Here is a 22,509-nt window from a genome sequence, read left to right on the forward strand (position 1 = left end):
ATAGTTAGAGCGAAGGCTGGACACAAGCTAGCTGGTATCGCTTATAAAATAATATGAATTAAGGATGAGTTTCAGCAACTAGCCAAAGGATGGTTGTTTTTAACGTCGGGACCTCGTTTTTCTTCTTCCACCTGAACTGAAACAGCTTCAAGACAACACCTTCCTGAAAAAAATGCCGTTTATGCCGTTAAAGTGTCAGTTTATCTCCACTATCAGAGCCTCATAGTGTCTTTTAAGCTTAATTTCCGCGGGAACATATGCTCTGCTAAATTTCCATTTTGTCGTAATCAGCTTTACCTGGGATCTCTGTTTTTGGATCAGAAACAGCCTTTTTTGATAAATCATTGTTTTTTTAAAATCTTTTTGGAGTGTAAGCCTAAATCACATCCACGTAGCCCCTCCTCTTTCTGCTGACACTGCTGACGGAGAGCCAAAACACCAGAGAGCAGCGAGGCAGTCTGACAGCAAACACAGAGGGAGACAGAGGATCTCCAGAGAAAACACGAGCACAAGAGCGAGAATCGGGATAAACTCACATTTCTTGGACTATATGAAAAGATTGGACCAGGGATCTTGCCTAAGTAGGATTTGCTTCTTGTGTTTGTGAGTAAAGACTTCAGACTAGCAGGTTTTCTTATCCTGTAAAGTGGATCCTTCCTGTACTCTGAGGAACACTTTTCCTTTCTGTACTTCAGCACTATGGGAGCTTTCCGTCGTAAACACTTATTTCCAGTTGATGCTTTAGACATGTATGTCTGTGTTGTTAGTTGATTGAGTAGTTTATGTCAGAGTAGTAACAATGGTTGAACCTGTGGGGTTTGTGGAGGCATGGAGAGCCCAGTTCCCAGAGTCTGACCCTCCTTCCATGGACTTGAACTCAATGGGGGATATTGAACAGGAGCTGGACAAATGCAAGACATCTATCAGGCACTTAGAGAAGGAAGTGAACAAAGAGCGCTTTCGGATGATCTACCTGCAGACTCTGCTTGCAAAAGAGAGGAAGTCTTATGATGGGCAGCGATGGGGATTCAAAAGGATGCCCCAAATGAGTGATGGGGACAGCCAGAGGTCCCACACAGATGAGACATCAGTTGAGGAGCAGCAGCTGAGAGGGCCTGGCAAGACAGCCAGATGTAAACCACATCCTGAGGGAGAGGTGGATGGCGCATCCCCGGCCAAACAGAAGGGTGGGGTGTCACCCGTCCGCCAGGAGTCAGAGATTCCTGACTTCCCACTGGGAACGGGCTCGGTGGCAGCTCTGAGATCCAACTTTGAGCGCATCAGGAGAGCCAACTCTCACACAGGTGGCGATGGCAGAGGGTTATCTGTGATGGGCGGCCAGGAGAAACCGTTCTATGTGAACGTGGAGTACCATCACGAGCGAGGGCTGGTCAAAGTGAACGACAGGGAGGTCTCAGACAAGATCAGCACCCTGGGCTGTCAGGCCATGCAGATGGAGCGCAAGAGGTCCCTGCACTCCCTCCCAGGGAACCTGTCAGCTGCCACAGGGGACATCAACAAGGCTGTTCAGAGAGGCCCATCCACTGAGGGGAACTGCCGCTACAATGGGTCATATGATGACGCTGAGGCCAACCCACACTTCCTGAAAGACGGTATGATCCGTTCCACTGGGGGAAAGTCTGAGCAGCAGCCAGCAGAGTGCCAGCCTTACACCAGTGTGTATGTTGGGGGGATGATGGCTGAAGGGGACACTCGAGTCATCAACATTAGGGACCACAGTATAGAGGAGGATGCACACCTCACCTGGCCAAGACGCTCCTACTCTCCCGGCAACTTTGATGACGTAGGAGGAGGCTACACACCAGACTGCAGCTCCAACGAGAACTTAACATCCAGCGAGGAGGACTTCTCCTCAGGCCAGTCGAGCCATGTGTCTCCCAGCCCCACCACCTATCAGATGTACAGGGAGAAAAGCCGCTCACCCTCCCAGCACTCCTTTGACAGCAGCAGTCCACCCACACCCCTGTCTCAGAAACGTCTGAAGCAGCAGGTGATGGTGTCTGAGGCCTCCATCATCGGGGTCCGTAAAACGGGCCAGATCTGGCCCAGTGATGGGGACTCCACCACATCCAGCAGGACCTCTCATGACAACAGTCTTCAAGGAGATCTGGGTAGGTCCTCGATACACAATGCACAACACAGATGTTCCTTGAACGTTTCTTTTTCAGGATTAGAAACAGAAAATGATTCTAATGCGTCTAGACGATAAAGCATTAAAAAGCACATTAATGGCCCTCTCTAATCACTGTCTGAAAGATGTCTGCTCGCTGGCTGGACTTCATCCAAAATAAGTCACGATGAGTAAAATGCACTTGCAATCTTTTTAATGAAGTCCTCATACACTAAATCCATCTTAAAATGTTGTCTGGAGCCAGGATTATGATGCACTTTATTTTTTTAACACATTTCTTGTTGTGTTTTTTGTCAGTTTCACGGGCTTCAGCTGGTGGAGCTGAGCTGTTATGATTGAAGTGGCCTACAAAAAAAGAGGCCAGGTTTGATAGAATTCATCTTCTCGTCTCGTTAATGAGAATTTTCTTTTATCTCCTCGCAGCCTTTATTCGTATTGAGTGTGTCAGGAATGTTGACCCATTCCAGTTAACGTGATTAACCTCTTAACAAAGAAGACTAAACAGGTTTTCACCAGGTTGGAACCTGTAGAAAGTCACGGAGCCATGAAGTCCATGATGGACTCTACATACACTGATTCTTAACAGTAACCCAGTGGTATTGCAGCTCTTTCAGGACTGTTTTCTTTACCCTTTGTAAGCAGGCCTGCCCTCTCTTTTTCACCCCCTTCTGCTCTTTGCCCGCTGAGTGCTGCAGCACTCTCACAGAGATGCTCTGACTGAGACAGCGGCTGCCCCCAGGCTTCCCAGTCGCTTGCTCAGCCCTGTCCACCCGGAGTGTTTTCGTGTCACCACACATCAGTGTTGTTGTCCTTGGTGCAGAGTAATTAACTTAAAGGGGTTTGTCTAGCGTGATAAATTTAGGGAGGCTCTTTGTTACGGGATGCGGGTAGGAAAAAGCCCTGACAACTCACTCAAAAAAAGAGGATCGAGGGCCTTAAAGTGTGTCATGTGGCTTCCAATCAAAGCGCCTGCCATCAGTGTTTCCTGTTGTTATGCGTGAACACAATAGGAGAATCACTCATTGAGCTCGAGTATTGACATGTTAACAATATAACAATGTTAAGTGGGATAAGGAGAGTGGTCTGGGCAATTTAGTAATGCCAAGGACAGAAGGAGAGGTGGGAGGGAGTGTTCCTCTGTGAGAACGTTTGTCAAACGTGAATGACACACGAGGACACACATTGTTGCTGGTGGAGGCCAAAGAGGGATTGGGATACAGAGCAAGTATTAGGATTGGAGCCGGAAAATTGTCTGCCTCTACCCCCTCAAAAAAAGTGTTATCCAGCATGGGTCAGATTAAGCAGATGAGCAGAATAGTGTGTTGTTATATAAGGTGATCTAGTCCAAAGCTCTTTGACACAAAGCATGTGACGAACAAGCAGATAGTCTGTGATATAATCAGCATGAAGTGTAAGCTAGCACGCTGCTCGGATGACTGAAATGTCCAAATCCTTTTGACCAGGGTCATTCCACTGTGCCATTTATTGCACAGTAATGTTAGCATACTGTAAGGATGTGTTTTTTTCACTCTCATGGCTCCTTTTATTTAAGGTTAGGGTCTCACATTCATGATGGAGAGTACATTGCTTGAAAAACACGAGAAGGAAAACCTGTTTTCACTTGAATATTAAAACTGCGGTCCAATGATTTTAGTGTTGCACTTTCATAAAGTTGGGCGACTTGCAAGAAACAGATTAAAAAAAGAATGGTCAAAATTGATACAGCAGAGGCCAAGCAATCCTGATTTAGTCCCAAAAACTCAAGAGCCTACATTTCCCACAATGCAACCCATACCAATCCTATTCGCCTGGTGAAGGCTTACATCTCTCAAGCTCTATGCCCCCTGTTTGTAACCCAAGCTGAAGATTTGATAAACGTGTAGTCTCCGAGCCCAAGCCGATTACCCTGATGACATCACTATGACATCATCAGGGAGGATTTTTTCCTCACACTTGACAAAGCTCCTCAAGAGAAGACATTATACATCTTGCGTAGAGTCTCAGTGGTTGTGGTTTAAATCTAAAAGGAGGATTATGAATTTGTTTTTTTATTATTTTGATGCCCTAATGAAGACTCTTTGAGACGAAACATGTAGGTGCATCCATTAAGTAAAAAAAATGATGTGCCTCGGATTCTCAGCCACACTACCTACATATAACATGGACTTTTTTTGCAAGTAAGCTGGACAGTCACTATTATTTCCTATTTTTTACATCTGCAGCACATAGAGAGCTGAAGTCACACCCTTTCCGGTTTGCCCCATGGGACCTTATTTCTGAAAAATATTGTTTTTATTCAAAAGATAATTTTTTAAGTCAATAAAGTTGCAGTTTGTTGTAATTTAATAGTTTTTGGTTCAACTGCTCAGTGAACTACATCGTCTCGCTCAGTATACAGTAGGCTACAGTCAGACTATACAGTCAATATACGTCAGTAACACCAACATGGATAGCAACTCGGCACAGAAAAGATACTAAAAAAGGTGAAAATCACAATAAGTCTGTCATATTGACAACTGCGGTAGTTCGTCAGTTTTGTGAGCTGCTAATATACAGGAGCAGCTCTACAATGTTTAAGTTACAGGTTTTGGTGAGCGTTCAACGAGACGACGTCACTAACACGACTGATGGCTGTGTAGTCTTTATAATAAGGTATTTTCACAGTCTGATATTTCATTAGTTTTATGACAAACTGAGACTTTCCTGACTTGGAAAATTATCCTTTAAATTGACAAACATCATATGTGTAGATCATGGCACAATTCAAGTGGGATCAAAAAAATATTTCTCTCTCTTCATTCGCTACCATACATATTTTTTTCACTCTCATCTCATGAGCTGCTTTCACAGGCCAAGTAGTTCATCCCATGACCAGCAATCTGACCTTTCAAGTGTGAAATCAGTGGAGTTCCCCTTTTAATGTACAGTGTCCTGACACCTTCTGTTTAAAGTCACCATGCCGCCGGGCACTGAGGTGCAGCTTTTGTCCAGAGGAGACTTGTTGCTGACATAATGGCACAGCTGTCTCATGTGGGCCTTGCTTTGTGGATTAGCAGGAGTCTGGATTTATTTTCTGATGTTGTAATAACATTACTGTGCACGTTGCAGGATTAGGCGTCGGGCAGGGAGCCGGTTGGAGGCAAGTTTTTGCAATAAACTGCTCTTTGTTGTGGTTAGTGACTTTGAGGGAGCAGTTGGAAAGTTTTTTTTTGTTGTTGTATTTATCATAAAGCGCTGCAGCGTTCACTCAGATCTATTAAATTGGCCTAATAAAGCTAACTTAATCTCAGTGTTGTAAAGACGCTTTGTGCCTCAGTTAGCTAAACATTGTGTGGCTGTTCAGCTGCTTCAAAAACTGTACAGTATAAGACACATGTCAGTTGTTATACCTAAATTAGGCTTTCTGCACTGTTAGATTTGGTGTGTATGTTTCAGTTCTGTCATGGAATATGTGAACGCTGCAGCAGACAGGGAATTGACGTGGTCCCAGCTGCTGTTGGGTGAGTGTTTTAGTGTCTGGCATGGTGGCAGTCTGTCTCTGCCTGGGAAAAATGACTGATTGACCGTTAGAAACACCTACTAACTGAAAACTTGTCCTGTCACTGCTCAGCTGCGTCGGCGTGTGAAATCTCAGTGAAATGGCCAGTCTAAAATCAACACATCTCAAGGGACTTTTTTTCTATGAATAGAAGAATAAGTGTTGTCTCCTGGTTTCTGGTTATCTAGGCCATTTGTCAAGCCTAGCTGTGAAGAGCTGCTGATTAGCTGTGGGCCTTTAAGGAGGCCAGCTCTCTGATGGGTCTATTTTGCCATAATTAATTATCATCACGACACTGACATTCCTGTGGCCGCAGCTTTGTGCTGTGGTTGAGGAAGGGTCTGAGTGTGTTGACTGTCTCATGGTTAATGTATTACAGTGAGAGGGTATAGAAGAAGAAGTCAGCCGAAAGCAAAATAATAAATTTCACATCAGTTGAATCATAACACCTCTGCAAAACTCAGGAGGTTGTCTTCTAGGATGCATCCAGACTCAGTCAGCCTGATATGGTTTGTGAAGGTAGACAGGTCTGTCTGGGATGGCTGTGACATTAATAGGAAGTGTCTGTCTGAATGGTGATGATGAAGCCTGTCTGAATGTCTTGGTCTCAGTACAGAGGTTGGTACTACTTGCTGCCTCAGCAGGAGTCACACCGGTGCAGGTCCTCACTCCTGCTTGATTGCAGACTCATGAATATTTGAGGTCCCTCAAGGAAGCCCAGACAGACCTATCATTGTACCTGGATATCAACATCTGAGGTTTAGTGGTCAAGGAAGCTAAAGAATTCAGCCTCACCCTTTCCTCGAGTTAATGTAGGCCTACAGGAGGAAGTGCTGGCAGCCCTCAACGGCAGCCAAGTTTGCCTCTGTGTGTGTGTGTGTGTGTGTGTGTGTGTGTGTGTGTGTGTGTGTAAGTAAGACACCTGTTCTTCTGTGCAGTGTACTTGGTAAAGTGGTCAAAAGCTGGCAGGCCATCAGTACGCCAGGCCAGGCATCGCCAGCTGCTCTCCCAGTTAAAGTCATGAATAGCCTTTTTGTTCTTCCCTATCAGAAAAGAGAACAAAAACACTTGTTAAGAAAGTATGCGAGACTGGTCACACTAGATTGTCCTACTGGCTCCTCAAGACACTAACATACACATTTTCATAGATAAACTTTAATAGAAAAAAAATCTTTGGCATGTTTATGAGCCTGCGGGCCTCCCTCGGCTCAGTGATCCTCCCTCGTGCTCGGCCTCAGCCCTCCGGTCCTGCAGGCTCAGCTCCCCTCCATGGTCCCACTCAAAGGGCCCTCTGTGCTGCTGGCTGGCAGGCCAAGTGTTTATGGAATGTCTCAGCTGCTTGTGGGGTGTGGGGGGAAACGGCTAATGAAATGTTAAGTGTTGTATGAGTTCACCTCTCTCACTACAGCCTGACCCGTGGAGCTTGTTGTGTCACTGGCCAGAGTTTGTTTTAGACAAAATGTCCTCTCGCAAAGTGCACCGGGGAAGTGCGAGTGAAAGAAGACAGTAAAAGCTTTAACAACAGGTGAATCTGAACACTAAATGCCTACGTTTGTGTGCATTCAGGCATTTAAAGGGACAAGGATTTGTTACTGCACTTCCATAAAGTAAGGGAACTTGAGCGAGACAGATTAAATAAAGGAATAAAAAAACTGAAGCAGGAGAGACTGAGATAGATAGATTGTATAGGTCAAGCCCTACATTTCCCATTATGCACCTCAGGATTGTTCTGAATTAGACACTCTGTCTCCCTGGTAAACTTCACGTCCACAATTCGTCATGCATGCTGTCTTGTATAAACTTGTCGTCTCCAAGCCCAGGTTGATTACCCAGATGACATCACTGCGACATCATCAGGGTTTTCTTTCTCAGACGAAGCTCCTCCAGAGCCACAACAGACATCATGCAGCTTTGCAACTACTTTACTACAACTCCATGCCCCCCCACTTTGTAAAATAGAGAGCCGAAGTCACGCCCCTTCCATTTTTTTGCCATGGGACCTTATTTCAAGAAAACTTTGTATGGTAGTGAATGAAGAGAGACAAATAATTAATGATTTGATCCCGCTTGAATTTGTGTCATAAATCACACATATGATGTTTGTCAATTAAAAAGATAATTTTCCAAGTCAAGAAAGTCTCAGTTTGTCGTAAATAAAGTAAAATATCATCTACATCTATCATCAACGTCACTAATGTGACTGTTGGCTGTGTAGTCTTTATAATTATGTATTTTCACACTCTACTTAATTAGTTTTATGACAAACTGCAACTTTCTTGACTTGGAAAATTATCTTTTAAATTCATCATGTCCAAGCACAGGTAACCCTAATAGCATCAGGGTTTTTTCTCCCAAAGCCGTAGAAGAAATTATACAACTCTTTTTAAAGCTGTTATTTAGTTTTGTTATTTAAATGAAGCCAAAGGTTTCTAAATCTAGTGTTGTAAAACATCAAGAGTGTGCTGTAAAACCTGTGTTGCCAGGCAGATTATGACTGAGCCAATCACATTAAGGCACATCAGGTGAGGTCTGTTCACTAATATTTAATTTTATTCAGACATGCAAATGAATATTTGATCACACCTGGAGGTCACTGTGATTTTTCATGTGGCTCATTTAAATTTCTTAGCCTTGTCAGCAGGTATGTTTGTATTCACTGTAAAACACAAACACAAGGCTGTGAGGCTAAAGACTGGCCAGGCTCCAGTTTAAAATATTTCCATTTTACGACAAGTGAGATCAGAATAATTCTCCATTAACATAACCAAATAGTACTAAGTAGCGACTGTAATAATAAAGCTAATCTGTGTGTAGTCGATGCTTGCATGTGCACTGTTGTCTATGTTTATTTTCACAGACTGGAACAATTATTGGGCTTTGATTCCCTCTCTTATGCAGCACATTACAAGCAGTAGTCTGACCACACTGAGCTATTCCAACACACGCTGATTAGTAGGTGTGCGGGGCTGGGCGGCCCAGTTGTGACCTACGCTGCTCAATGACTGGCACTAATTTTAGGCTGCCCTACAACACATCAGAGGCGAGTGCTGGTGGGCCTCACTGCCTCCATCAGTCCTGTGGTTTAAAGGGCCTCCCAATCCAGCAGACACTGCAGATGGCCCAGGATGTGATGATGACGTTTTTTGCCAAAAAACACAGCCGATGTCTACATTTGCAATTACAGATGCCCTAGAGTGCCACTGTATAAGGGTAAAGGGGCACTCTGCCAATTTTACACATCCAAGTCAATTTACCGCTCACAGGGACTACTACACAGCCTGTGATAACATTTGTTTAATGACTTGTGCGAGTAATCCTGGATGGTGTGGCTCCAGGGTTGCTAATGTCAGTGTGTTGGCTGGTCAGATTGTCCAGACACTTGACTGCACATAAAGATGGATGGCACGTCTCCATTCCTCCCACTGTACAAAAAAGAGGCCAAAATATCTTGGATACTGTAATGCACTGCCATCTTGCGCTGGTGACATCATTTGGAGCCAGGGTTTGCTTAGTAGAGATCGGATGGTGAAGCCGCAGTGTAAAGGTCCCATCAATGCACCCACCCGAGTCATTTGCGAGCGGGGCTCAGCTGTCAATCATGACATAAGACCTCCTTTCCACAGCAAAAAACAACTAATTAACAGCAAACCTATCAGAAAAATGAACACTAGGGTTAGGGAACATACATCAGATAATGTGATAAGAACAACCACAAATGACAGAAATCATTTTTAGGAAAAAATTTATTTGACATGTACTTTGATTGTTTCACTCCCCAAAAGTGATTGGCTTCGCTTTTTGGGAGCTGTCATGTTGTCCATATTTATATACAGCACAAGACGCAACATTCATGATCACCAGAGGATGAATCTCTCTGACTTTGGCGATCATCTCACTTTCATGCAGCACCATCATCATCATGTCAACATCATGACCTGCCAAACTAATGACATTCCCATCATCCTCAGCTGCACTTTATGTTTATTGTTAACTCTAACATGCTAAATAAGATGGTGGCCATGCTAAAAATACTTCCTAAACATCAGCCTGTTAGCATTGTCATTGTGAGTATGTTAGCATGCTGATGGTAGCATTTAACTAACTGCACTGAAGTGCCATTATGGCTTAGTCTTCTTTGCCCATAGAGCTTGCGCACTAGAGACTTCTACCGACCAAGCTTGCTTCCGGTTTAGCGCCCAGCTAACTTGAATGGGGATAAAATGATTTAATTGTGTGGTTCTTCGTGACAGTGAATTTCTGACAGTGAAATGAGTTGTGGGGGTTATGACGCTCAAAAAATGTATCCAAAGTTTTACAGAGGCTTCTTTCACAATATAAGCTTATGGGAAAGGGTATTTTTGGCCCACAGTGTGTCACGTGATGATGTAATTACACGGTTTGGCCACTACGCAAACTTGCTTCAAAGTCTGACGCATTTCCTGGGGCCTTTGGAGGGACTGACAAAATATGCTACGGACCCATACTTGGGTCTCAACATCAGATAATTTCATCTTCTACTGCATTGATTTTGACCACTGTTTTTTAGTATCTGTCTCTTGCAAATTATCCAACTTTATAGAAGTTGAGTTTCCTGGAATGCACCTTTAACGCAGTGGCTCAGTATCAAAATCATGTGGTTAAGATTTTTCCACTTGCCACAAGGTAAGGAAAATTACAAAGGCCACAGTCCAGGTCAACACATCCAGTGTCTGAAAGCCGTCACCTTTTTTCAACTTGTTCCTCTCTATTTGCTCTCCCTGCCACCTCTGTTTCCCCAGTGACCGCACAGTCCGGAGGAGAATCCATTTGCTGGAGCCATAAAGTGGTGCTAAGCTTTTAACAACATCTCACACTGACATCTTCTGCTGCTTTTTTTTTCCAAAGGTGCGACTTTTCTCTGCAGATCTATACAACCATTAGAGAGGGGACAGAAAGGCTGTCCTTCATTGTACCTTTTTTTTGCTCTGTGGTAAATTATTGATACTTAAATCTCATTTCCAGCTTGTTTTTGAGCTGGATAGTTTGGGAGCTTGTGATCTGAATTCCATCAGCTGACTGATCTTTGTGTGGACGGTCAATATGATCACAATGGGGAGCAGTAAGTGGACTCTGATTCCCTCTCTTTGGCAGATTACAAGCAGGAGTCTGTCCCCCTTGAGCTATTTAAACACACTGATCGGTGATCAGTCAATGTGCTGAGCTGGGCAGCACTGTGCCTTTTCCCACTGGTGAAATGGGGAATTATGGATGCTACTATTATAGTTCCAGCTCTTACTGGGATGAATCAATAGACCTCTTTGCTCTGATTCACATTTTTGGGAACTGCTGTCTGAGCTCTTACCATCAATTGAATGGAATTGATATTTTATCCATTGTACTTTTCACTGACAAGTTAAACGGAGGGCTGAGTTGGATCCAAAGCCTGTTTTATCTGATTGTAACTCCACACTTTTTTGTTGTTTCCAGAACCAAGCTCATCCCTCACCGTATTTAAATGTCCTGCTGCGAAGTGAAACGGCAGTGCTTTCATGTCCATGCCGCGTGATGAAGGCAGTGTTATTTGGAAACCAAACAGTGTTACCATAAAAACAGAAAAATATTCTTAACTGCATCCCAAGGGAAAGTGCCTTCTTCTGCTGATACTGCGTGTTGGTCTTGTTTAGAGAAATAAAACCACATGATTATTTCTGTGATAGTGAATCTCTGATGCTGTGCCACTGTCTCAGCAGCACATCTGTCACTCCCTCCCTGCCTGTTTATCGTAGTTCATCTCTATGGATTAGGATTAGGGCTTTGAATGTGTCTTTGCTTTGTCATCAATAGGACGTCCAACATGTGCCCTGTAATATACTACTGTGACTGTCTTCTGAGCATGGCTCTTGTTTGCATGCTGGAGGAAGGAAAAGTGTTTCATGATGACTGATTATTCTTCAGAAGGGAACTGGAGAGCTCGGAGCCAGTTGTTTGGCTGAGTCCTTATATATCCTTGTGTTCTATTTTTAGTTGCTGTGTTCAGTGTGGTCGTGTGGGAAAGTAAAGACACTGTTTTGGTGATTTCAACAGAAGTTATGCTTTTCTGAAGCTTTGCATTAATCTGACATCTAACAGACAGTGGCTCATGGGAATGCAGTCAAATGCAATTCTTGAAAAACACAGAATTAAAGAGTTCGGAGGCAGTCCAAAACAAAATCAGCTTCTCTCTGATCCACGGCTCCACACAGCTCACAAACGCAGCTGTTGGGCTCAGCGATCTTATGTAATGTCATTAGAATGTATTTATTACAGCTCTATTGCACAGTTGAGCTACAGCAAGCTGGGCATGGGACAGGGAGGACGTGCTGTAGAGCTGCCAGGACTGCTTTGCCATCCTCCTTCCTACTGTGTGATATTTTATAATACAGATTCAGTTACTGCAAACTGAAACAAGAAAATAACATTCCTTCTTCACTGTCATTTCAAGGTGCAGCTTCAAGGATTAAAGGATAAGTTTGCCCAAAAATGAAAATCCAGTCATTGTCTTCTCAGGCTCATGCTGATGGACAGTCGGGTGAAGTTTCGTAGTCCACACAACATTTCTGGAGCTTCACAGCAAAACAGTGTTGCAACAATCTCCTTAACTAAAGAAGATGGAGACTTATTTTAAAAAGTAAAACAACTGAATAAACATAACATGGCTCAACGGATGTCAAGTTTGAAGTCAAAACTACATTCTCTAAAACTACAAGGTGCCCCTTCAAATTAATAAATGATAATATTAGAAACATAACAGAGTTCAGTTGATGGTCAGTCAGAATCTTTGATGTGGGTGAAGTTCTGCTGAGGACATTTTCACTTGTGACCTCAGTAATTTCTGTAATGTTGGCTCTGTTAGTTGTAGGGCTGCGTGGTTTTGCTTAAAATAATATTACGGTATATTTAGGCTGTATTACAATGCACAATATATGTTGGTATTAGCCCTGGAAAAGCCACTTGGTCGACCCCTAATATTAATATTGTGATAAACAATCATCAGTCATATAATGACTAAGTGGGTAAAGACAGAAGTATTAGAACAAGTGTAACGGTCTGGTAAGTTAAAAACAATGACATCACTATACTGTAATGCAGCATTAAAACCAGGAAAAGACAACACTGTCATATCGTGATATAAAGATCTCAGACGGTTTATATAGAGCAGACGGTAACGGACAAGTTTATTATATTTCAGTATAGTTTAAAGGTCCAGTGTGTAGGATTTAGAGGGCTCTATTGGCAGAAATGGAATGTAATTTCATAATAATGTTTTGATTAGTGCACAATAACCTGAAACTGAGAATCATTGTACTTTTGTTACCTTACCCTTTTATATCTACAGAGGGAGCATGTCCTCATCACTGGAGTCCCCCATGTTGCACCCCCATGTTTCTACAGAAGCCTAGAATGGACAAACCAAATCCTGGCCCTAGAGAGGGTCTTTCGTCTCTTTCACGTTTTTAGCAGCCACTGATAAGATAAATCCTACACACGGGACCTTTGATATAGTTCAGATTTTAAAAACATTTATTGGAATCATTTAATGTGTTATGTCTTATTTTTCCATACCTCAAATGTAATATATTTTGTAGTATTTGTGTTGTTTAAAATTGTTATTGTCACATTTCCAGAACAGGAGATATCTCAGTTTGACAACCAAATTCAAACGATCCTTATCAAATATGTTTCTTCATGTTTTGTGTTTATGTTAAAAATTAATATGGGCTGATCTTTTAAACTCTGAAATATCAATAATGGTATTAGCCTTAAAAGACTGTGTAAGTCTGTACTACAAAGACCCTACTGTGTGTAACTGCACATGAGGTTTGGCAGTTTGTTTGAGGTTTAAGAGAACAGTCTGTGCTTCGCTTTATTTGTTCAGTCCCTTTTTAAACTGTTTCACAATCAAGTCAAACAAAGCATGTGAAAACAGGTTGCACAGAAGCAAGCGTGGTGGAGAAAAATCAAGAACTGGGTCATAAGTAAAATAGACTTGTTTTTGAGTTACAATAGTTTGTTGGAAATTGTAAAAATCTGTTTCCATACATGTGCGAATGTATGCCGGCTCTGTAAAGTCTTTGATTGCAAAAGGCATCTCAGCGTTAACTGGAAGGTAAATATGATAGCCGTGACCATAGGTCAGTGTGTGTTGGAAGTGCGAGCTGTTTGTGAAAAGATGACCTTGTGCCGGTTTCCGCTCTGAAGCAGATGAATTGCTGAATTTTCCGGACAGGCCTGCCTGGACACTTCCTCAGTCGCGATCCTTGTGAAAGCTACAAAAACGGTGCTCACTGAGGATCTATTGTGATGTCCACTTTCTCACATTTTTACCACAACCCAAATGAGGCCAGTGTATTTAGAGCTGCTCCTGTTAAAGACACAAACTGCTCAGTATTTATGACCTCAGAACACTTTTAAATCCTCCTCTTTACTTTTTCGTGTTTGTAGTGTTTTTTCAAGCTCGGAATGTTTCTTTTTCCCCCTGGATGGAGATAGTTTGTGGCTCTGAGGCTGCTACCCGAGAGAGGATGTGTTATTCATCCAGTGCCGGGGCTGATGTATAATCTCACTGGAACACAGAGTGGCCTTTCACATGGACTTCCCCTGTGCTCTGAGGCTGTTTGGCCTGCAGTCGTCTCTTCCTCGAGCAGTCAATACAGCTCTCTGCCTCTGTGTGTTTGTTTGACTCCTTTGTCACGGCCTCTGTGGATGTCATCCTGTCAGTCGGCCTGTCCTCCAGACCTCTCCTGGGTGACTTGGCTTTATCCTCCCACAGTATCCGGAATCCTCTCTTTCCTGTTTTCAAGCCGTGCTGAACCAGTTTTGTAGCCTCTTGTTAACATACCTCACCCCACATTACTAGACATGTCTGCCTTATATTTTATCACTGCTGTTCGAGGTCGTCATTCTGCATCTGTCAGCCGTCATATCGTTGACGACGATAATGATGATAATGATGATGATGAGTGCTGGTGAGTCAGGGGTGACTGGCAGTAATTACAGGATACAGAGCTTGTTGATCCTCATCTTCAGGGTGTCCTAAAAAGTCTGAAATCACAGGGATGGCGAGCACAACATATATTTCTGACTTGTTACACTTGTTCCTGGCAGAAACTCAGCATGGTGTGAAGCCTGTGGGTTTCCAGAATGAAGATTTTTTTTCTGTTCTGCTTTGTGATTTTTGAGGCCTCTTTGATTAGTGGACTCACAAAGTAAATATTATACCAAGTTACAGCAACGCCTGTCAAATTCTCTCTGATCTTGAAAACACTGAAGGAGACACACTGTACAACAAGGCTGGCATGAGTAGAGCACGTGTGGTGCCTCTGCAGTTTCCCAGGCTTATCCACTTGCCTGTCCTGGCACGAGCCCTCGGTGGCTGGCACAGGCTGCGTGGTAGATTTGTGTAGGTCACAGGTTTATGAAGGTTAAAGGAGGATTTGATAAAAAGACAGCCCGCTGCTTAGTGTTTGTTGTCAACTGACAATACTGGTGTGTCAGATTTTGTTAGACACGTTGGCCTGTGTCCTTTTTCAATCTGAAAAGAGCAGGTTTAGTGTTTGCCCCGACTTGTTTTTAGTTTTTAGACTTATTGCTTGGGGGATGGACAAAATAACAACAACTTGTATTATAATGCAGTGCAGTCATGGACAGATTAACACGCTTGGAGGCCCTGGGGTGAAATGTTGTGTATGTTTTACTTGAGTTGAAGCACTGGACACCAACCAGAACTTCCATATGAGACTGTGGCACACTTTGTTAATGTAATTAAACATAAATATGAACTGAATGAATAGATTATAATAAGTATTAACACCATGTTTTCAGCTCATGTATGTTTTGCTTCCATATTTGGCATATAAAGAGGTGATTGTGTTACCAAAAACAATTCAGTATTTAGACATTGAGTAGATGTAGAACAACATTAGCATTTATTTGTAGTCCAATATTCACTGTCTCAATCCTGAGGGAAATATTTGTGCACGGTAGGCTCAGGAGAATTTTTCCACTAAAAACAAAAACAGAGAGCCATGAAACTGAACCAAAATAGTGCAGTTGCGGGCTATAGAATAGTGCAGCTTTAAAGGTGCGATATGTAGGAATAGAGTAACTGCAAATTGCTGCTAACTTCCTCTCAACTAGTTAGCTCAGGTAGCATGAAGCTAGCTGTCCGGACTACGAGCTCGGAGCACTGGGGGATTGCTGATCTTTACACTGCTAGCACAGGAGCTTTGGAGCAGGATGGACCGAGGCTAGCTGGTTAGCATGCTAACTTTAGTAGATATCTCTGCAACACAACATCATAACATCAAAACTGTTATCCCTTCACATTCTGTTGATGAGTTTAGCCCATTTTTTAATGTTTACAGCTAAAATTCTTACATATTGCACCTTAAAGGCCTTTATTATTTCAGTTGATGTTGCAATTACTGGCGCATATTCTAAAAGTAATTTGTACTTGCATATTACTTTATTTTCCAACATCAGGTCGTCCACTTTACCCATTTGGAAATCCAGTAAATTCAATAAACAGCAACAAGTGCCATCTCACAGTTACTGTAAAGTTCCACACCTCTTTGAAACAGCGTCAACAAACTTTATAACCTACAATATTGTAGTCTGAACAATTAACTGTATATTACCTCTCATTTTATGGCATAAGAGTTCCTATTCGTGTCTGTCCTGTTGCATCATCTCTGATAACACTGAAGTGAGCTGTAAAAAGACTGTGGCATCTTAACAACTTTCTGATACCAGTTCCTAAATAGCTTTCTTAGCCCCACCCTCTGCATTGACCCTGTATTAGAGTACCAACAGTTTCAGTTTGTCCCATTTTCCGTGATGTTGTTTACAACAAGACTTAACAGTTTAATGACACACCATGTGACTGTTGTCCTTTGTTTCTCACAGAGGCTCCCTACAATGAGACCCCTCCATCATATGGCTATGACGTGGAGCACTCAGAAGATCACCAGCCTCGCCACGACCCTCTGTCCTTCACCGGATCTCCGTCCTCCTCGCCACGACTCCGCTCCAAGAGCCGGAGCAGCCGAGACACCCAGTCCTCCGGCTCCCTGGAGTCCACGCTGTCGGTAAAGTTACTGGGTCAACTCCCACCACTGTGTATGACACGTTGTCTCCCAGCTCGCAGTGCTGCTGCTCCACTCTTTATCTCCTTCCTCCTGCTCTGCTTTTGTTCCCTGGCTACTGCATTGTCCTTCACTGTCCTCTCTCCACACACCATCCAACACTTTTAGCAGCTGTGGCTTCTCATTCTGTGATGAAAAGTAGCTATTAGAGTGCCTGCCATTGTTTTTTCGACTGTCATGGTGTTTTTCTTTACAAAACAAAGGGAGATCATTTGGTAAAGCTTTAAAGTTCAACTCAGGTCAGATTATTTTTATTGCTTATATTTTTATTTTATAAGAAATGGCACCAAAGTCAAAAAGATTTGTCACCTCTGTCGCATTTCAGTCATGAGGAAGCATTTCACTAAATTAAACCAACATTTCCTATAATTCTTGTTCCTCCTGTTGCAAAAAGGATATTGCTTTTGTTATTTTGCTCCTGTGTGGTGTTGATGCATGTGCATAAAAGTGCTGGAGACACACAGATGCACCAAAATCTATATTTTTGTTGGTTTACACTAGAAGAAGAGCATCCCCTTCATGTTTTGGCTCCTAGACCAATCACTAGATCATCCTGCAGATTCTGACAGGAGGCCAGTAATGCAACATGCACAGGCTGGCATTCTTCACAGCAGTTGTTTTCATTGTTGTAATGCCAGTCCTAGTGTATGTACTTCACAAAAATCTCTTTTTAAGAGGCTAACAGGTGTAGAAGTTTGCTGGATGCTGATTAAGTAAATCATTTGCAAAGTAAATAATTAGAATTACCTACAAAGGGTCAGTCAAGTAAGTTAGTATTCCACTTCACAAAGTTGTGAAAAGAAAGAAAGGGAAAGAGAAAATCAAAGGAGACAGGTATTTTGACTCTTCTTGTCTCATAAATACCCACAACTTTCAGTTTGTAACACAGGCTTTCTGTAATAAACGACATCCTCTACATTTGTAAAATCAGCGGAGTACCCTTTAGAAAACTACAGAAGAAGTGCCCCTCAGTCAGTCATTTAATCCCAGCTGAGAGTGCTTTTCATTACGAAGCAGGGCATTGCTGAAAAACACCATACACACTCAGCAAACATACTGTAGGCGAACAGATGTTAAGAAGAGACCCAGCTCCCCTCCCCCTCTGCTCTGTTCCCGTCCTATCTGTGGTATTCTTATCCTCTGATGTGCACACTTGGTGATCTTCAAAGCCTAAATCATGGCGGAGGGTAGTGGTGGTGGTGGGCTCACTCAGCATACAGCTTCTTCCTCTTTTTTTAAATCACTAATTAATGTAATGGCAGAGCTCAATACAGCTCTTCTCAATGCTCCAGTGAGTTCCTTACTGACATGATAGCCCGCACCAGGATGACTGATGGCTTTGACCTGTTTGGAATAACAACTCCTGGGCTAGACACATATTTGTCTTCCTTACAATGTGAGGAGTCTCTGGTGCAGGCCTCTAGGAATGTAAAACTCCTACAGAGTTTAATCAGATCTGGTCAGTCCCTCATCCCACAACAGCTGCAGCCAGAGGTTTGCAGAGGTGTGTCGGTTGTTTAATAAAGACCGAACCCATTTAAACTTCAGATATATTGTCATCATGTGCCTTTTGTGTTGGAGAATGCCTTCCCTTCATGTTTGGCAATTGTTTTCTCATGTTTGAATCAGGTGGAGTTGGATCAGGAGAAGGGGCTGGAGATGAGGAAGTGGGTTCTGTCTGGAATCCTGGCCAGTGAGGAGACCTACCTCAGCCACCTGGAGGCCCTACTGATAGTATGTATAACTTTGGTCCTAGATGGTCATTGGTAATAGGTTTCTTTCTACAAAAAATAATTAAAACTGTGCTATTATTATTTCTTCTGGCGCATGTTTTCTATTAAACATGAATGACTTATTGATTATAGTTTCATACTGCAGGCCTACATTCACTAACTGTGGCCTAAATATTGACTGATTATTTACCCAGCCCATGAAGCCTCTGAGGGCCGCAGCCACAACATCCCAACCAATGCTGACCATCCAGCAGATAGAGACCATCTTCTTCAAAGTGCCAGAGCTTCATGAGATCCACAAGGACTTCTACGACGCTCTGCTGCCTCGAGTCCAGGACTGGGGCCACCAGCAGTGTGTGGGCGACCTCTTTCAGAAACTGGTATGGTGGTGATATTTTTAATAGCTTCAGTGGGACAACCAAGTTTTTAGGGGTTTTTTTTATGGTTGAGATCTTTTAATATATGATTGATTCTGGAGAAAACATGTCATGACAATGTTGTAGAGCTTAAGCAACAAAAACCTGTTTATCAACTTCTTATGAACTTGAAGGCAACAGAAACTCTTCAGCCAACAGAGCAAACAAGGAACTCTGAGAACAGTGGAATACAAAGTATCTGATGGGCTGATATCAGTAAAATGTTGCGGTAACACAAGTTTAACTGCAGTATGAGTGTACAGTACGGCGATCCCCTCATCTGATTTAAACCCTCCTTTGGATAAGAAGACAAGCATCGAGTAACATGAAACCTCACAGCATTAAAGTGTATGTTGGTTTTTGATCAAACAGACCGGCATTTGTCAAGTCAGTAACTTTAAGAAACTAATTATAGCACTTCTTAAATGTCAAGCCTTGATCATTAATGATGAGTTTAAAGAGGGGAGACTTTCAGGGTGAAAAGGTGGGAGTCACTGGCTGTTGTTCAGGGGATCTTGCAGTGCACATGTGAGTAGACTGCCTGGAGTCATCTCCCGGCCAGATAAAAGCCTCGCTTCACCACATTACAGGCAGTAGACGAGAACAAAACTCTCTATAGGAGGTCGCTGAATAAGAGCTACCTCAGTGTTTGCTGTTGGATGAAAAAGATGAAAGACTCGTGTCACGTGCAGCACTGGTTCGCACTCGACTGCATCAGTTCCTCCGGTAATAATGTTATGCCAGCCCTTGCCTGAGCGCAGCACACAGTGACACTGCAAAGTACTCAGTGGAAATCACAGAGTAGTAAAATTTATCTACTCTCCTTGTGTCTGCAGGCCAGCCAGCTTGGCGTGTACCGAGCCTTTGTGGATAACTATAAGGTTGCTGTGGAGACGGCGGACAAGTGCTGCCAGGCAAACGCTCAGTTTGCAGAGATATCTGAGGTATGTAATCACGCTATGCACAGTGGGACAGCGGCAGACAAGTGTTTGATGCTGCACAGCTGCCCCGGACGAGTGATGACAGGGCAGTTTTCAGCAGTCCTCACAGTGTAAACTCTTTACAGAGCTGCTGATTGTTTTAATTGCGCTGTGGGGCAGTTCCTGTGATTTAATGAGGCTATTTTTTTCTCACCATTCCCTCTGGTGTTATCTTCCCAGAATCTCAAGGTCAAAAGCACAAAGGACTGCAAAGACCAGTCGGCTAAAAATTCACTGGAAAGTGAGTATTGAGTGAAATGAATGGCCTGCCTCCGCATAAATCAATATTGCTATAAGTAGTTGAGCTGTGACTAGGCCTGTTGAGCTGACTCTTCCTCCTCCACAGCTCTCCTCTACAAACCTGTGGACAGAGTGACGCGCAGCACACTTGTTCTGCATGTAAGTCAATCTGCCTGACACAAATCTAGAGCAACGTGAAGAGAGTTTTGGGGATTGAATTTGTCCACATTTTTTCTATTCCAGGACCTGCTGAAGCACACGCCCTCCAGCCACCCGGACCATCCGCTGTTACAGGATGCCCTGCGCATCTCCCAGAACTTCCTGTCCAGTATTAATGAAGAGATCACCCCACGTAGACAGTCCATGACAGTTAAGAAGGGAGAGGTCAGTGTGTAAAGCCCAGTTACTATATCACCTCAGGTTATAGCGTGGCTAGGGATAAATCCACTTTTTCAAATGAATGTGCTCAGGCACAGTCTAAACAGAGAGTCGGCTTCCCCTCCATACTGCCAGCTGACACATTCCTGTAAGTGAGACAGAGACTTGATTGACACTGGATTTTTGGGGGGGTTGTTCACCAGAATAAATTCCATCAGTTCCTGTTTGATTAAATGTTGTCCAGGTTGTTTTAGTTAATATTCACCAGGGGCCTGAGCAGAGGAGAGGGACACATTAAAAGTGGGCACAGCTTGTTCCCTTTGTGGAGCACTTGTTTCCCTTGCCAAGGACAAATTCAGGGGCTTGAATGTTGTGGTGGCACAGTGTCGAGGCCTGGTACCACAATGTTGACTCCCTGTGCCGCTCCAGCTTTTATATGGTTTTATATTTTTTCAGTGTATGAGTCACTAACATCCATCCCTTTTTGGTGGTCTGCTAACTCTGCTAATAGGTGCAAAAATATTTACAGACAGCATTTGTTTTCTGACCTTTTGCACAAATATCCAATATTAGAGGTAAAAAGGTCCGAAAACACGAAACTTAACAAGAGTCTACGGCCATGCTATAGTGACTCTGAAGCTTTGAGCGTCCGTGCTGACAATGCTAACATTACTGATGTTTACTAGTTGTAATTTTTTACTAAGTTTGCCATTTTAGTTTAGTGTGTTTGTATGCAGACATTTATAAAAGCACAACATGATATATAGCTAAGGATAATGAGAATGTCATAGTTTTCGCAAGTATTTACAGTACTGGTTAAATAAATAATCTGACCCGATGACGGCATTACATGAAAAGTAAAGGGATTACCAAAGTTAATACAAATGATCCTGAGGGGGCTGTCTGTATCAGGTATCATAGCAATCCATCTAATAAGAATTTTTTTGATATTTTAATCTAGACCTAGATCTTGAACTTGAGGTTTACATTTCACCCCAAAAATGAACATACTGTTGGGCTTCAACAAGTGATTATTTTCATTAGCAATTAATCTGACATTTAGCCTATAATATGTCAAGAAATTGTAAAAAAAAAAAAATGCTCATCATAATGTCCCAGAGCCAAATGTGTTTTTTATCCAACCAACAGTCCAAAACCCAAAGACTCTTCATTTCATGAATAACAAAGAAAAGTAGCAAATATTCATTTTTAAGAGCCTGGAACCAGAAAATGTTTGACATTTTTGCTTGAAAAATGACAGAAACAATTAATCGATTATTAGAATAATTGGAAATGCGATCGTCTAATAAAAAAACTGACAACTCGCTTTAGGTTTGAACATACTGAAAATTTTCACTTTTTTGATTTTCTCACTGAAACAGCCACATGGTTGAGTTCAGGATTATCTCTGCCCACGTAAATTGCATCATATCTTGATTGTTGACAGTAAAGACCTTCGAGCACAAGGTGTCTGGAAGCTGCAATAAAACCGGAGTATGAGTCACATTGCTGCTGACTCATTTCAGCCTGTCTGCTGTGTAGTTGTCAAGGAAGTGGAGCGTAGAGGAAGCTTATGACAAATCAGTCCAAACACTGGAGGCAATCGGCCCCTGCGTTGCAATCCAGGAAAACCTGTCGATTACCTCCACGCTCACTCCCATCCTTCCTTGCCACAGTGTCTACTCTGCTTCCCAGAAATGACGTGCAGCACTCCTTATCAACTTAACTGTCTAACCAGCCCTCTGCGCTGGGCGTGCACCGACTTACCAGTGTTTCCTGACCCCTCTGATCCCCCTCCCCACACCATGCATCTCAGGGCTCTGATTCAGATGACCTGACTGAGAACTTCCTCTGTTTTTTCTGGGAACTGGCTCTGCCCACCGGGGTGAGATATTAAATCAAAGAAAGTT

At 42.9% G+C, this 22,509-nt stretch overlaps 1 protein-coding gene across 1 annotated transcript in view; it reads left to right on the top strand.

Moving 5' to 3' along the window:
* The first annotated feature begins 26 nt into the window (after positions 1-26).
* Positions 27-22,509, top strand: part of LOC140995417 (breakpoint cluster region protein) — a 37,704-nt gene continuing 15,221 nt past the window's right edge. Inside the window, exons 1-8 of the mRNA XM_073465406.1 lie at positions 27-2,132; positions 16,614-16,795; positions 18,482-18,586; positions 18,780-18,965; positions 19,838-19,945; positions 20,162-20,222; positions 20,328-20,380; positions 20,465-20,605. Of these exons, the coding sequence (XP_073321507.1) occupies positions 800-2,132; positions 16,614-16,795; positions 18,482-18,586; positions 18,780-18,965; positions 19,838-19,945; positions 20,162-20,222; positions 20,328-20,380; positions 20,465-20,605 (2,169 nt within the window). The 5' untranslated portion in view covers positions 27-799. The remainder of the gene's footprint in view (positions 2,133-16,613; positions 16,796-18,481; positions 18,587-18,779; positions 18,966-19,837; positions 19,946-20,161; positions 20,223-20,327; positions 20,381-20,464; positions 20,606-22,509) is intronic.

Source organism: Pagrus major, chromosome 5, assembly GCF_040436345.1.
Source record: "Pagrus major chromosome 5, Pma_NU_1.0".
Lineage (NCBI taxonomy): Eukaryota > Metazoa > Chordata > Actinopteri > Spariformes > Sparidae > Pagrus > Pagrus major.